Source organism: Thermobia domestica, chromosome 2 (genome assembly GCF_964235325.1).
Source record: "Thermobia domestica chromosome 2, izTheDome1.hap1.1, whole genome shotgun sequence".
Taxonomy (NCBI): Eukaryota; Metazoa; Arthropoda; class Insecta; order Zygentoma; family Lepismatidae; genus Thermobia; species Thermobia domestica.
The window spans coordinates 283,318,618-283,335,956 of NC_137455.1; the positions used below are offsets into that span (position 1 = coordinate 283,318,618).

Genomic DNA, 17,339 nt, shown 5'->3' on the forward strand with positions numbered 1-17,339 from the left:
CAGCATCCCCACCTTGGAATATCGAAAAAAAACCTATGCCAATCGTTTGTGCTACATTTGTGCCGGAACGTACCTCAAATATTTTCGATTGTACCACATTCGGTACAAGGATAAAAGAGTTTAAAAATGGAGGGCTTTGGAAACGGCAGCATCACCATCTTGGAATATCGAAAAGAAACCTATGCAAATCGTTTGTGCTACATTTGTGCGGGAATGTACAGCAAACATTTTTGTTTGTATCACTGCCGGTACAAAGTTATATGAGTTTTCAGGAGGGGCTGTGGAAACGACAGCCCCGCACCTACGAATTTCGAAATGAAACCTATGCCAACCGTTTTTACTACTTTTGAACAGGAACGTACCGCAAAACTTTTTGTTTTTACCACTTCCGGTACAAAGATACGAGAGTTTCAAACTAGGGGGCGCCGTTTTCACAGCCCCCTCGGAATTTCAAAACAAAACCTATGCTAATCGTTTGTACAACGTTTGTATCGGAATGTATTGCAAACATTTTTGTTTGTATCACTTGCAGTACATAAGTATGACAGTTTTAAGTAGGGGGCTGCCGTTTCCAGAACCACTCACCCCGGAATTTCGAGATAAGACTATGTCAATCGTTTGTTTTATATTTTTACCGGAATGTACAGCAAAAAAAAAAATTCGTTTGTATCAGCTCCGTTACAAAAGTATTAGGGTTTAAAAGTCTGGGCTGTAGAAACTGAAACTCCCCCTTTCAATTTCCAAAATTTAGATTTTCCCAATCGTTTGTACTACGTTTGTAACGGAATGTACTGCAAAACTTTTGCTTGTACCACTTCCGTTAAAAGGACATAGAAGTTTTAACTAGGGAGCTGCCGTTTCCACAGCCCGCTATCTTGGAATTTTGAAACAAAACCTATGACAATCGTTTGTACTACCTTATTTCTGGAATGTACCATAAAAATCTTCGTTTGTACCACTTCCGGTACAAAGATATAAAAGTTTTAAACTAGGAAGCTGCCGTTTCCACAGCCTTCCCACCATTGAGTTTCCAAACAAAACTTATATCAGCAAAAAAATCGCTTGTGTCTCTTCCGGTACAAAGATAAGGGAGTTTTAATCTATGGGGCTGCCGTTTCCACAGGCTCCCGCCATTGAATTTCGAAATAAAACCTATGTCAATTCTTTTTCTACGTTTGTAGCGGAATGCACAGGAAAAATTTTCGTTTGTACCACTTCCGGTACAAAGATATAAAAGTTTTAAACTAGGAGGATGAAGTCTATTCAGCTCCATACTTTAAAACTTCTATACCTTTTTAACGGAAGCGGTACAAACGAAAACTTTTTGCGGTACATCACGGTACAAACGATTCAGATACTTTTCATTTGGAAATTGAAACGTGTGGGGCTGTCATTTCCACAGCCCCCACTTGAAAACTCTTATATTTTTGTACCGGAAGTGGTGAAAACGAAACTTTTTGCGGTACATTCCGGGTGAAACCCAGCACAAATGATTGGCATAGGTTTTGTTACGAAATTCCAAGGTTGGAGGTTGCCGTTTCCCTAGCCCCCCCTTTAAAACTCTTATAACTTCGTACTGGAAGTGGTACAAACAAAAATGTTTGCGGTAGATTCCGGCACAAACGATTAGCATAGGTTTTGTTTCGAAATTCCAAGGTTGGGGGCTGCCATTTCCTCAGCCCCCCACTTTAAAACTCATATAGCTTCCTACCGGAAGTGGTACAAGCGAAATTTTTGCTGTGCATTCCGGCACAAACGATTGGCATAGGTTTTGTTTCGAAATTCCAAGGTTGGAGGCTGCCGTTTCCCCAGCCTAACACTGTAAAATTCTTATAACGTTGTACCGGAAGTGGTACAAACGAAACTTTTTGCGGTACATTCCGGGTGAAACCTAGCACAAATGATTGGCATAGGTTTTGTTTCGAAATTCCAAGGTTGGAGGCTGCCGTTTCCCTAGCCCCCCACTTTAAAACTCTTATAACTTCGTACTGGAAGTGGTACAAACAAAAATTTTTGCCGTACATACCGGCATAAACGATTGGCATAGGTTTTGTTTCGAAATTCCAAGGTTGGAGGCTGCTGTTTCCCCAGCCCCCACTTTAAAACTCTTATAACGTTGTACCGGAAGTGGTAGAAACGAACATTTTTGTGGTACATTTCGGCACAAACGATTGGCATAGGTTTTGTTTCGAAATTCCAAGGTGGGGGGCTGCCGTTTCCCCAGCCCTCCACTTAACTTCGTTCCGGAAGTGGTACAAACGAAATTTTTTGCGGTACATTTCGGCACAAACGTTGCCCTAATGATTAACATAGGTTTTGTTTCGAAATTCCAAGGTGGGGGGCTGCCGTTTCCCCAACCTAATACTTTAAAATTCTTATAATGTTGTACCGGAAGTGGTAAAAACGAAAATTTTTGCGGTACATTCCAAGTGAAACCTAGCACAAATGATTGGCATAAGTTTTGTTTCGAAATTCCAAGGTTGGAGGCTGCCGTTTCCCCAGCCCCCACTTTAAAACTCTTATAACTTCGTACCGAAAGTGGTAGAAACGAAAATTTTTGCGGTACATTCCGGCACAAACGTAGCACAAACGATTGGCATAGGTTTTGTTTCGAAACTCCAAAGTGGGGGGGCTGGCGAAATGCACCTGTTTAAGAATGCAAGCCAAAGCAAGTTTTCTTTTTAACCTAAATATCGAAAAGCAGCACAAAAAGAATATGAATATCAAGGGATATTTAGTAAATTTAATTATGTAAAATGCTAGGCTACGAATGCTAAGAATCAAGTATGCTTCGTCATAATTCAAGCAACGAAAGGAAGACTTCTCGTTCTCATAACGGAGTTAGGCGTAAATCATCCTCCAAGTGGTAGTAAACAAATGTCAACCGTTGTCACAAGAAGAGGCTAAAATTTTATCCAACGGATTCTTACTGTGCTCTTCACTCCCCCTTCTGTGTAATGAAAGTTTCTCTCTCTCTCTCTCACTGTCTCTCTCGGGACAGCAACATTACATTTTGAAGTAAAACTCACAATAGTTACATTACGTAGAAGACCGGAAATTGGAAACTTCAGTAAAATTGGTTTTATGGAAACAACTGTATAAGATTCACACAGACGATGGTGTTTTAGCTTTAGTTTTGTGTTACAAGAAGACTGAACACACTCTTGAGACTTTGATGAAAGATGATACATGAACTTTTGAACTTCGACTATAAATTGAAGAAATGCGTAAGAAATTTATTAAGTTGGAATTGGCTCTAATTGCTTTGCTCTACAATGATGTCCAACAAAGAGTGGACAAAACGAACTAAAGTCTCCAAAACTGAGAATTGAACTCACTTGACGTGACGGAAAGGCTGCACATCTTTCAATCATTTGTAGAGAAAAAGAGAAAAGCCGTTGGAGAATGCAAACTTAATCATGAAACTGTGAGCTTTAAATTGCCAACTAAGATAGAAACAGAAAACGAACTGTTTGCTGATGGGAAAGAGAAGTCTGGTCAGAAATGGACCCAGAAACTCAATTTCTAACTGGAATATGTTTAACTATTATAAATGATCTTGTAGTACAACTCAAGAAACGAAAAGAATGTTATGCCCCTCTTAACAACAATATTGAGCTATTTTAGAAATATCCATCGAGAAAGAACCATTGGACATAGAAATGTAAGCGAAAAGATCTGCACAGTCCTATCAATCAAATGAATTTGATAAGAATTCATTAGAAGAATGTGAATAAGGTGAACAGAATTTGTTACAAGGATGTTTACATTACCAAGCCTACAAGAAACGTTTTAAAAAAGAAAAGTCTTCGTGAGTTATACAATATATTATGTATATCAAGAAAAATCATTTAAAAAGTGCGTTTTCAAATTCAGAAGCGGAATAAGAATTTATTTAATGATGACTGTCATCAATTGCACACAACAGACAGGGGTTTCTCGAAAGAGTTGAAAAGGAAAAGAATTACAAATGAGAAAAGGTCAATATCGAAGAAGAGAAAAATTATAGGAAGGCAACCCAAAAGCATAAAAAGTATAACAGCAATTTACATATATGGTTGGTACTTTGAGCATGGTTGTGGTTGTCTAAGGGTCCAGAAGAAACTAATTTTAAAAACATAATAAAGCATAAGTTTAGAAAATAAAGCATAATTTTAGAAAATAAAGCATAATTTAAAATATAGCACATAGCACACTTCTTGGAAAATTCTGTTTAACTGCTAGTTTAACATATTGTATTAATATTTTTTAAACCAATATTTACAATGCAAAATTTTTGAGAACATAACAATGCAACACGCAAAAGCTTATTTTTATTTCTGTAAACTTTTCGGTGTAATCCTTTAAAGTGGAGAAAAGAAACAGGGAAAAGAAGAAGAAAACTTCCCGCCAACAACGAATGAACAATAGTTTGGTTTTAAGTGTAACTGCGTAGTCATGTAAGATGATTAGACATGTACAAAAAGTGCACAAGAACTCCACACTAGATTGTTACGTGTACAGCTTGAACTTGAGCACTTTCTGTACTTTTTGGTGGCATCTTTCACTTTCCCTTTCAGTACATATGCACCTCTAAGGTGCACACAAGTGATAGAAATAACTGGCTCGAATATTCTGTCATATATAAAGCATATCTCTTTACAGTGCATTAAGTAAAAAGTTCATTAAATATGAAAGAAACTGGTTGCATAAGTTATTAATAAATAGATCAAGATATTTAGAATATTTAATGTATAGTAAATATTATACATTATACACGATTAATGTAAAACAATGATTGAAATTAACAATAACGCATAATTTGAAAAAAAAATAAAGCAGGATGTGGGTTGCTCTAATTATAAGTGAATGTTATTGTGTACTGAAAGTGGAACTATTATGAAAATGGATTTTACTGAAATCATTGACGGGTTTGATAGTTCTTGGTTAAGAATGAAGCCAATTTTATAACAAAAATAAGTCAATTGTAGAATGCAGTAGCAAGAGGTATATAATACTTTAGGTGAAACATAAGTTCAACTAACCGTCTCTCACTAACTATCGACACAGTCAAAAAAAAAATCATTTGTTGCTTGCCAGTCCGAGACACAACCGACCTATAGATAGATAATAGAAAAGCTCTCCGTTGGAGGCTTAAGAGAGAAAATTGACATATTACGGTATTGTGCCTAAGACGTTGTTACTGTTTAAAACATGCCCGGCTATTCTGCTGCTCCAAGTGAGTCAAAAGACTGTAGAAGCCACTGACCTCCCAATCTTCTAGCATTAATTCTACTAGAATTACCCACAAGACGAGACGAAACAAGAGGAGACAGAATTTTTGTGACGAGGAAGGAACGGCAGAAACTTGCTCAAGCTTTTTTTTTTTCAATTATATTCAAGCTAGTATTATATAATTTCCAACTAAATAATCATGTTTCTGAAACGGGCATTACCCACAGAAAGTATTTTAATAAGAGTAAGTTGAGTAACTTTTGGCTATCTTTTACTTTTAGATTCCGTTGATTTTGTTTCACATAATTCTGAAATATGGGTATTAAATAGAACATAAATTACTTTGTTTATGATTTCATAAACGAACTTAGAAGGTCCATAATTTCTTTAGCAATTCTGAAATTACTTTCATCAGCTTACACGGGTATCTCCAATACGACGCGTCTTATGACACCGTGTTTGTTGTACTTTTTTCTTCTGCTTTTACCTGGTGAAGAGACAAATATTTATTAGTTTAGTACTGTCTCGCCTTTAAAATGCCATTAGTTACTCTGTTGTTTAGTTAGAAAGTAATATTAGCAAATAAAAGGGAATTATATATATATATATATATATATATATATATATATATATATATATATATATATATAGTTCCAAATTATATCAACAGTAAATAATTTGTACATTTATTCTCAATTCTTAGCCAAAGGCAAAGAGTATTGATACTTAACGTATATTTCTTCTGAGCTTTTAACGTATTTAAGTTAGTTAGATTTCTTTTTTATCGTTACTCTTAGAAATGAATTTAATTAGCATGATTTGTTTGTTTGATTTTAGAACTAAATGTTGTAAGCCAATTAATAACTTATCTATATTTACATAAATGCTTTTTTGTATTAGAATTACGCTTTTTTAAGCTTTTCGATTTCAAATTTGATTGAAGCTATTCACATTTGAAAGCATACCTTACTGAAGCCAAGATAAATGTCAGAAAACATTCTCCTAATAAATAAGTTTTTCTTTTCCTTAAATGTTTCTAACGTACTCGTATAAATAGAAATAACAATGAAAATATTCTGATTTTTTTGTACAGTTGTCAAAATTGAAACTAACAACATTAATGCAATTACATTTTAAGAACTAGTGAATGCGATTGCCGCAATTTTTTTAAACAAAATTTCATGTAAATTTATAAATAATGTTGACGAACACCAATAGACTCGCTGTTGGGGCTAAACTTCCACACTAATCAATCAACTAACAATTAATAAATTGTATAGACACAAATACTTACCATTGCAGCTATTATTACATCAACGTCATTCCGTAACTCTCCTACAATATAAATTCTTAGATCTCGCATGCTTCTGCCGGTAAGATTTCGCAGTTCAGTGCTTGTGTCTAAAGAAAAATGGGAAAAATGAAATTAGTAATGCTATAGTTAACCTATATATATTCCTACTGTTTTTATTTTCAGGAAATTTATATTAGATTTTTGGAGGGTTATATATATATATATATATATATATATATATATATATATATATATATATATATATATATATATATATATATGCATCAAGAAAGATTCTCGTAGCCGAATAGGTTAGTACAACAACATCCGCGCACTATTATATTAATATGCTACCTGTAATATTAATTTTAATAAATGTTACTAGATGAAACGTAAGTACGCACTGTTAATAATGTTCTTTAATTAGAATAATGGAAAACAAAATACATAGCAGTCTTATCCTAGTTCTTTAACTTCAATCTATGAATTCCAGTGAAGTAAATCAAAATATCACCGCTGGAGTCTCCTACCACCCCTCAGGTGGCGGATAGGGGAATGCTTACCACATATGCTGAGTACCAGAAATTACCGAGGTGGACGAAAACTAGCACTGCTGTCTTGCATTAAGTAGAGAGATCTACAAAGGCTATCGGAAAATTACCCAGACAAAAAAATCCTTATTCTCATTAAAATAAGTTTATTTTAGTAAATTCGTGTTATTTAGAAGAAAGTTATTGTCAAGGAACTCCAAAATGACAATACATAACATTCTAGTGAGGCTAGTGTAACCTATGGTGCTGAGATATAGGCAATTTCTAAAGCAGACGAAGAAGAACTGAGAAAGTCTGAAAGAAAAATCATCAGAAAAATATACGGGCCGACATAAGAAAACAACATTCGGAGTATACGAAATAACATGGAAATAAAGTATATATTACAAAGGCAAGTTAAAGCGAAATATATAAAAGCAAGAAGAATATGGTGGCTGGGATATGTTGAAAGAATGGAACGAGATATGATGCCAAGAGGATACTACATAAGAAAATATACGGAAGGAGAAGAATAGGAAGACAAAGAAGAAGATGGACAGATGATATAACAACAGATATGGCAGCAATCAGATTGAAAGGATAGAGAAGGAAAATTAATAATAGAAAGGAGTGGAGGTGTATTGTTGAGGAAGCCAAGTCTCACCAAGGGTTGTAGAGCTGTGTGGTAAAGTAAAGTAATATCAAAATATAACAAACTATTAAAAAATGTAAATAAATAGAGAGAAGATATAAGTTAATCTTGAAACGTTGATCATTAGCAAACTTTAAAAGCAGTAATTGATACATTGATAGTTGGTTTCACATATGTACAAACACTCAAACAATTGTATTAAATGTATTAACTGCGTTAAATCACTAAGAATATACTATTCTAACCTAATCATATCGGCTAATGTTGGTTCGAAATAGCACTCTGAAAAACATTGTGTAAATGATAGCTTATGAAAGTACTTCCCAATGATGATATGTTAAATACCCTATTTGTGGTTAACATTATTCTCAAAATGGGCTTCCCACCCAAATTTCAGAGGTATTCAGGTACTCTACTGAGGCAAAATAGAATATCCCAACATTGGGCCTCTTTCTTTGGGTTATAGTTGAGTAAACTTCCCTACACTGGCAAACCTTTGGATTTCCAATGCAACAAGTATTCAACTAACCAATAATTACGTTAGCCTAATCAGTTTTGCTACTGGAGAACCTATGGATCAGAATGGGGAGCTGAAAATGAAAGATGATTTTTTTTATTATTTGACGTGGCTTTATTTGAATCTAACACAAGAGCTATTCGATGGTACCTTTTGTGAGATCTGAATTACACAGCTCTTCATCAGGTACTCTGTGAGGGGCATCAGCAGCTATTAATTTCTCTGCTTCATCAAAACCTTCTGTAGTATTCGAAACTGACGTCACAGGACTGCGTGCTGAATTATTTGAATGTAACTAAAAAGAGAGTAATATAAATATTATTTATGTTGATGAAACTCAATATATTCCATTATAATAATGATAGTATTAGCAGTAGTGATTCATTTCTATATTGCATTGAAATAGGAATATTTTTCTAGATATTTTAATTTTAGGCTATTTACCATTCCTTAAGAAATAGGCTTTGCATAAATTCCATCAACATAAGACAGTATTAGATATTAGGTTGGTACGAATGACATACTCACTTTGGCATCTGGTGAGAGGCTAACCTCAGCAACACAACATAGGGATAGACTAAGGTCACATGTCTAACATCATAAATTCAATTCATGTCCAGAAAACAGGCTTGGGTATCCAGACAGTCAAGAGGCAGTGCATTGTTGAACAGGGTTGTATGAAAATATACCATGTAGAACATACAATTGTGAGTGATTTTTCTCAATTTAAACTGTGAGTTTCTGCATAGCAGGGCGTAAAAAAATGCATTTTGGTCAGGTGTTGTGAATGAACATATCACTCACTGTTGGTTTGTCAAGATAACACAGCATTGCAAACTGAGTCCCGTAGACACCGAACAATATCGTGTTCAAATGAGCTTCTCGGGAATACCGTGGAAGAAGACTTGGAAATGTTCGTGTTAATGCAGATGAATTATGCACACATCATACCACTATCATTCGGCGGATCCGTGCAATCGGTAAGGTGGAAAATTTAGACTCATGGGGTGCCACGTGAGTTGACACCGACTATCAAGCATCGCCGTCTGGGGATGTGCAATTCTCTGAATGAAAGGAATAACCAGGAAAGTTTCTTGAATCGGATTGTCACTTCAGATGAAAAACGGATTTGCTGAGGCAATTGTGAAGGGCCAGGACAATGAGTGGATCGTGATCAACATCCAGAATGGTTTCCTAAACCACTACTCCACCCACAGAATGTGTTGTTGCTGATATGGTAATTTATGGTGGGAGTGATCCATCATGTCTTCCTCAGACGAGATGAAACTATCAATGGAGATTGTTGCAGTGATTGTTACTCTGTGAAATGCACAACAAATTTGTCCGAAAATATCTAGTAATGGTAAACAGACTGGTGTTCTTATGTCGCATCGGATGTCACTTCTGATGAAAAACGTATCTGCTCAGAAGAATCGTAAATGATTAGCACAGTGATTGGATCGTGATCAGCATCCACAGAAGGTGTTGTTGGTATGGTCTGTGATGATAGTGATCCATTATGTCTTTCTCCGTCTAGGCGAAACCATCATTGCGAATTGTTACCGTGCTGTAATCTATGAAATGTATTGCAAACTTGTCCGTGCACATCCAGCAATGGTCAAGGTATATGGTGTACTTATCTTGTATGACAATTGATGTCTGTGGTTGTTCAAAGGATAGTGCACAACCTCCATGAGTTGTAATATGAAATCCTTCTTCATCTACCGCATTCTCTTCATGTCTCTCCCTCCGATTATCATCTCTTCCGGGATCTCGATTATTTCTTTAGAGAAAAGACCTTCTCTAATGATTAGGCTGTGCAACGTGCGCTTAGAATTCTTAGCATTGCAGACTTCAGTCGTTTTCCTCATGGAATCCTTCGTTGTCTGAGAGATTGGCCTTTAAAGGTAACATACGTCAGTCGGATATTTAATCGCAATATTCAATATTCGATTTGCAAGAAACCTTCTCGAACTCCTTCCTAAGTTTTGCAGATATTTTGCCATGTCAAATATTCACGTTTGTTTCATTATACTTTTCAATTTCTGTTAATTCTTATTTATTCTTATTTTCAGAGTTAATTCTTGTTTTTATATACAACTTTTCAGAGCCTTTCCATCTACCTAAAACTTTATTTAACTCTTTAAAAGCAATTCCAGCCCCAGTTTCTATATTGTTCTTTGCTTTATTATATTTCAATTGAATTTACTACAGATTTTTACAATTTTCTGCCTTTCTAATTATCGTTGTCATTACCTTTGCGTCTATTGTATGCTTCCCTGGTTTTGACGATTAATCTTCTTAAAACTTTGTTTAACTTCTATTCATGGTACAACTTTCTTTCTCACACTTTTCTCTCCCTCATTTTCCTTAACATTGCTGTAATTCAGACCTATTAACCTTACACGCTATTGTATCATTACCAGTGACATACAAAGTTCGAATCGTCCCACCATCAGATAGTTTCTGTGTATGTCTTTTTCTCAACCTTGCTGTTTCTTCGAAGTTATGTATGAATCTTTTCAAATTTCGAAATTTTTATATTATCTAACTTTGTCCCTTCTTATTTTTTTTTATTACATTTTAAAATTGTGTTCAACTTGTGATCTAGAGAAAGATTGGCTCTCAAGGAAACCTTATAAAAATATTTCAAAGACCACTCTTTCATTACGCAATCTATTTGTTACCTCTATTCATCGATTGAGACTTCCAAGTATATCTTCTTTTCTGATTCTTCAACCTCATGTCCGCTATCATCAGTGAACTTTTTGGTAAAAGTTAATCTATCCCTTAATGCTCTCATTTCTTTCCTCTAAGCCACATTACTATTTTACACATTATATTACCTTCCAATCTTTTTCCTATAAAAGCATTCATATCGCCTATTAAAATTACACATACGTCTATTTACTCTTCACCTAAGATTTCTATTTTCCCCTTATTTACTCCCACTGAAATTAGATACATTATGAGTTCCATTATATAGAAAATGAAACAGATTGAAGTTTCAAGTACGTTAATGAAATAAGTAAATAAATAGGTAGGAAGAGCAAATAGAACTTCGAAATTAAGAAGATTACATTCTTCCATTCTTACCTTTAAAATACATCAACTTCTGTGTAGCTATCGAATGCAAAGTAAATTACTTAATAACAGGTGTAACATAGATTTGTTCTTCCTGTTTTTTACTTGTTCTATGTAAGCATTTCCAGGCTTGATTTATTTTATCTGCTACATAACATATTTGATTTGGGGGGACACGTTTTCTTTGTCCTCAATCATAGATGCTAGCGATTACTTTAGAAAAACTTGTTCTCTTAGCAAATATTTATAACTACTACCATGTTATAATACGTAAGGAATGCGGGTGCCACCATGGAACGAATATTTGCTATTTATCAACAGAAAATATCTAACAAGCAAAGGGTCCAAATGGATGAATCGAGTTGCGGGATAAACCAGTGCGCTTGATAGAGGATGTGAAAATATGTGTATGTGCAAAGCTGTAGTGGCTGAGCGTCATAAGAAACGGAGGGGGAGGGGGTCAAAGTTGGTGGGAAAAGGGCTATGCTATGTTATGAAAATGCATCAAATGAACTGTTGAATCGTAAAAATAGGGAAAGATAGACAATGCAAACGGTGATAGTTTCATATATTGGCAAAAGAGAAATGGCCAGAGTAGATCCGCCGCCATTTTGAAATCTGTGATATGTTTTTGAAATAGAAAGGTACTCCTGCGGCATATGTGTTAAGACTGTGTTTTGATCAGGAATGCAATACTACTGTCCATGTTTTTCCAGTCTGAAACAGTTCTCTTTAGCACTATATGAAGCAAATTTGAATTCCATAAATAATAATGTAATAATGTACAATTTGCATATCAAATAATTTCACTGTTAGTTTTCTTGGCTTGTATAGACATGTTTAACTTGCATATGTTTTCGTGAGAATCCAAACTTTCAACATACGAGTATCAGTCTGCCAACAAAAACACGGATTTCAAGATGGCGACACAGGTTCATGCTCTACTGTGTCCATTCTTTTTGCCAATATGTGAAACTACCACCATTTTCGCTATTTTCTTTCACTATTTTTACGACTCAACAGTTTGTTTGATGCATTTCTGTTACATAGCATAACCCTTCTTCCACTAACTTTGACCTCCTCTCCCTCCGTTCCCTATGTCTCATCCCGCAACTCTATTCATCCATTTGGACCCCTTTACCTGTAAGTTTTATCAAGTTATCCCGTTAGCAACTTCTCAATTCTATTAAATTTGCTTCCACTTTTTACCATTATGACAAAAAATAATTACATGCTTGAGGAAGAAAGCAGGTGGTGTCATTTCTCTAGACAAATCCAAGGAGAGTTTATCATCTTCTAAGCTTTGGAATTTTCTCATCAAAACATTTTCAGAGCCAGTGCGCTGTGAAACAAATACATAAAAATTCATTAATTATTAATAGATAACACTATTGTTGTAAATTATTAAAATCATATTCGAAGAAATTGTCTACTATCTTTCTTTTTTTTTATTAAAGATATATTTTTTGGAGCAGACAGTACGAAAGTTTAATACCTTAGCTTAAAATAATGAACTGTCAGCCATACAGCTTTCGCATTAGTCTGATTTATTTGTTTCTTATTGATAAGAGCACAAGCTAGTGCTCTGTAGATCATTTAAACTTGCTTAACCCTTTTAGGATTTTTGGTAACTTTTGTTACCATGGCGTAGTATCGTCTTCGACCGCTTATTTAGGTTCTATAACAGGTATTTAAGCTGAGTATTTTTTATTGGTCAACTCAAGGATAGACAAAAGAACAACTCAGATGCGTTTTGGAACCGGATGATCAAATTGGTGGCGCCAAGTGGGGGCGGAGGGGTGTGACTTTTTTTATTTTTTCTTAAGGCAAATTTCAAAACTTTTTTACGCCCTTAGGTTTCAAGGTATCAGATTGAAATTTTGCATACGAATTGTGTGTACTTTTGAGTATTTCTCAATTTTTTAAAGATCCCTCAGTGAAACTGGGGCCGGCTCGAGGGACGTAAGTGTTCCGAGGGTGTCACTTTTTTTTCAGAAAAATTTCCACTTTTCAACAATTTTTCCGATTCAAATGTGTGATACGGACATGTGATCGGTATCGTTGGACAGGGATCGTTATGCTGAAGAAAATTACTTTTAAACCATGACTCTAGACCAAATAGTAATAACGCATAAAATTTTTATAATATGTATATATATGTGTATATATATATATACACACATAAGGCCTAAATTAAGACTTTCAACAATTTTTCCGACCTTTGTTTTCAAGATACAAGATTGAAATTTTACACACGTGCTATGTACATAACATAGTATTTTTTGGAAAACAAATCAGATACCTACGTCAACCCAGGCTTGGGCCAGAGGAGCAAAGTGTTTTGGCGAAATTTTCAAATTCAAACATCCGAGTTTCCCCGAATTTTCTGGTTTATTTGTACGATACGGAAATGTAGGTAGTACCATTGGAAAGGGGTCGGTATACTGAGAAAATGGCGTTTCAACCATGACTCTAGGTTAAATAGTAACGACTCGTTACATTTTTGAAGTATATACATATACATGAAAAAACGGGTCACCTTCATACTTTCAGAATTTTTCCCACCTCAGTTTTCAAGACACAAGATTGAAATTTTGCACACGTACTATGTACATAACAGCGTTTTTTTCTTTTTTTTTTAGAAAACACTCAGATCCCTACGTGAACCCGGTCCCAGTGCAGAGAAACGCAAAATTTTCGAAAAATCTCCCGTTTTTCCCCGATTTTCCCATTTCTGATGTATAATGCGGACAAGCGAGTGATACCGTTGGAAAGTATGCTCTATCCTGAAAAACAAATAGTAAGGAAGCAGTAGTTGTTTGAATGAAAGTCTAAATAAAATTTACCTCAAAAAGTGGAAATCCTAAACGGGTTAAATAAAATAAAGGAAATCAGATTAATGACAAATTAGTAGTGCTGTCCGAAATGATTTTTCGGAAAAGCGAAAATGGATTTTTGAAACGCTGCTGCCGTTTTGCGTCCCTTGGGGTTTTGGTAGTGTACGAATTGGTGTCCGTATTCGACAAGTTTGTCTAACGATACGAGCCGAGTTGATTCCCAACACTACGAACCCTCACTGTCCGTGTTGATTCCCGGGCTGTTTTCACACAGTTCCTGCAGGTGTCGCTACTCACTTGCGAGAAACCAGTTCATTGTGTGCCAGCGATGGAGTTTGAAGTGATGCCAAGTGATAAGGGCAAGCAACTGTTGATGATACATGGTTACAAATTTTGTTTCCATAAGTGTCTTGTCGGTAGGGTTGAAAGATATAAATGTACGAGAAGAAAATGTAAGTGTTTTGTAGAAAATTTGTGTGAGCGCCCGTCGAAACTCATACGTATCGAGTTAGCTAATAGTGATATCGACACACTCACAACACGTGATTTAGTTCGAATTAGGAAAAATATTAATGCTGCTCGCTCACGCAAATTTCCGAAGTTACCTAATAACTTAAAAGAACTGCACGAAGCCCTAGAGAAAAGTGTTTTCAAAACAAACAGGGGCGAAAACTTTTTGTTTGTGAACGACTCAGAAAAGAATATTATTGGTTTCTCGTGTGAAAGTAATTTGGATTTTCTTAAGAATTCGAAAATTTGTAAATGGGACTTTCAAGAGCTGCTCTAAGCTGTTCCACCAAATATTTATAATTCACGGTGTAAATCAGAAAAACTATTTCCCGTTGGTATTTTTTGCTCCCAAACAAAAACTGCTGAGACATACTAGGAAGCTTTGTGCTTAATTATGAATATCACCAATCAAAACATTATATACGTTGACTTTGAGACCGCAATCCACCAAGCTATTGCTTACGTTTAATCCCAAACGACTATAAAGGGCTACAGATTCCATCTCGGTCAGTCATGGTGGAGAAAAATTCAACCCTTGGGACTGTCAAAAGATTTTAAATCAAAAGACTCTGAACTAGGAGCACTTCTCGAAACCTTGTTTGTACTGCCTCTTCTCCCACCAGATCAAATTGAAGACTGCTTCGTAGATCTAATATCCCGCAAACCTACACATGAAAAACTGGATGATTTCTTTTTAATGATTTACTTGAGACCTATATTCTCGCAAACAGCGACTTCCCACCCAAAATGTGGGCCGACTTTAATAGTAGTTCTGAACGTAGTACTACTAACTGTTGCGAAGCGTTCCACTCTAAACTGAACACTCAATTTTACTCTCCCTATCCAAACATTTTCCACCTGATAGAAACATTGAAGGGTATTCAGACTGAAACTTATGTTAAAATGAGAAGCGAGAAGAAGACCACTCCCCAAAAAATGCGGGACAAACACAACTATATAGAAGAACAAATGATTAGACTAACAAAGTTTACCATTACCCGTTATGAATATCTTCGGAAAATCTGCTACAAGTTTCTCCCACGTACTCCCATGAACAAAAAAAAAAAAAATGCGCGTATATTGTAACTCACGATTTTTCGCAATTATTTCATTTTCCTTATATTTATGGGTAAAATTCAGTTATTAGTATGTGGAGATAATAGAAAGCAATCCATCTAAGGAGATATTTCCAAAAAATATAATAAAATAATAAAAATATAAGCAAAAAACAAAATTATGTTCGGTTTTGTGTATACTGGCAATAATGTTTTCGAGGGAATTTTTGGAGTAGCACAGCACGATTGTAGAGGGAATTACAGAATTGGTAACAGAACAGTTGAATCAAGGAACAGGAAAGTGGAGTAAAATATTGCATTTATTGGCTTAAATCTAGGGTGTAAATTGTCTGCCAAATATAAATTAGCTTCGTAACCAAGATGTTGTACGGAATTATATAAACAAAGAGAAAAACTGTTGTCTTAAGTTTGCAAGTGACATGCTCTATAGCCATGAGCATTTATTTCTTAAGAAAAAGATAGGCAATAAAAGAAAGTCTGTGTGGTCAAGTGGGTAGAGTGACGGATTAGTAATTCTTATACTGTTTTGACCCCAGATCGAATCCCATCCGATCCTGTTCAATTTTTTTTCTTTACAAAACATTGTAGAAAGTGTATAATTTTTATGTTAATAAGAACCGAAACAATATAATAAAGAAATAACTTTTTGTTTCCTCTGATGACGTATTTATTTAGAATTAGCTTACTATTTATTACTAATAGCGATTGTTTTTAGTTTATGGTATGGTATGCTTAATCATTCCCTCTCCGTTTTTTTTAACACAGCAGAAGTAACTTCAAACTTCAACTCACTGCGAGTGTGTCTGTAAAAAACAAAACAAGCACGACCTGCAGCTTTACACACAGCGTGACGAACACAATCACAGCCATATCTCGTTGTCTGTTCTAGTGTTTCTGTGTGTGTGTGTTCCTTTTTAGAGTATTGACTCTCTCTCTCTCTCTCTCTCTCTCCTTTTGTTTCATATCAACAAGTGCAACAAATGCAAGTCTGTGTAAAAAAAATCAAGAATGCTTTCTTTAAACAAAACTAAATTTTACAGCTCTCTTTGTGAATAACACGAATGCTTCCGATGAATTATACAGTAGCGTGAAAAACTGATAATAAAATGATCTAACATGCATAAGCTTCTTTTTCTAGCGTGACAACACATTAAACATAACAAATTAAATTTTTGGGATTACAAATTATCACATTACGTGTCGGTGTAGGCCTATTCGTTTTCACATTCGAGCGACGAAAGAAGAAAGTGTAGTTATACTTATGAAAACTGAATACCAGATTTCAATGAATTCGAGTTACATGGCTCCTACATATCGAAAAAATGATTTTTCGATGTCTGTCCATCTATTCGTCTCTCGGTTCGTCACGCTGTTACACGCACTCAAATAGAGGCCATACTGTTCAACGTATCTGGACCGAATTCTAGACATAACGTTTTAATAACATACTATCTTTCGAATTTTATGTCCTTCGACATCTAAAAGTAAGGGTAATTTACTGAAGGATTAAAATTTAAAACAATTCAATTTTCTCAAGTAGAAAAAGCTGTGACGATTTTATTTACTTTTTATAAATATATATTTTATTAACGAATCTCCACCGCATATGAATAATTTTTCTGAAA

General features: G+C 35.1%; 1 protein-coding gene across 1 annotated transcript in view; it reads right to left on the minus strand.

Moving 5' to 3' along the window:
* The window catches only part of LOC145679816 (uncharacterized), a 70,176-nt gene that overhangs the window by 18,184 nt on the left and 34,653 nt on the right, over nt 1-17,339 (minus strand). The window contains exons 3-5 of the mRNA XM_081750343.1: nt 12,523-12,633; nt 8,358-8,502; nt 6,509-6,615 (exon numbers count right to left, since the gene is read on the minus strand). Coding sequence (XP_081606469.1) covers nt 6,509-6,615; nt 8,358-8,502; nt 12,523-12,633 — 363 coding nt within the window. The remainder of the gene's footprint in view (nt 1-6,508; nt 6,616-8,357; nt 8,503-12,522; nt 12,634-17,339) is intronic.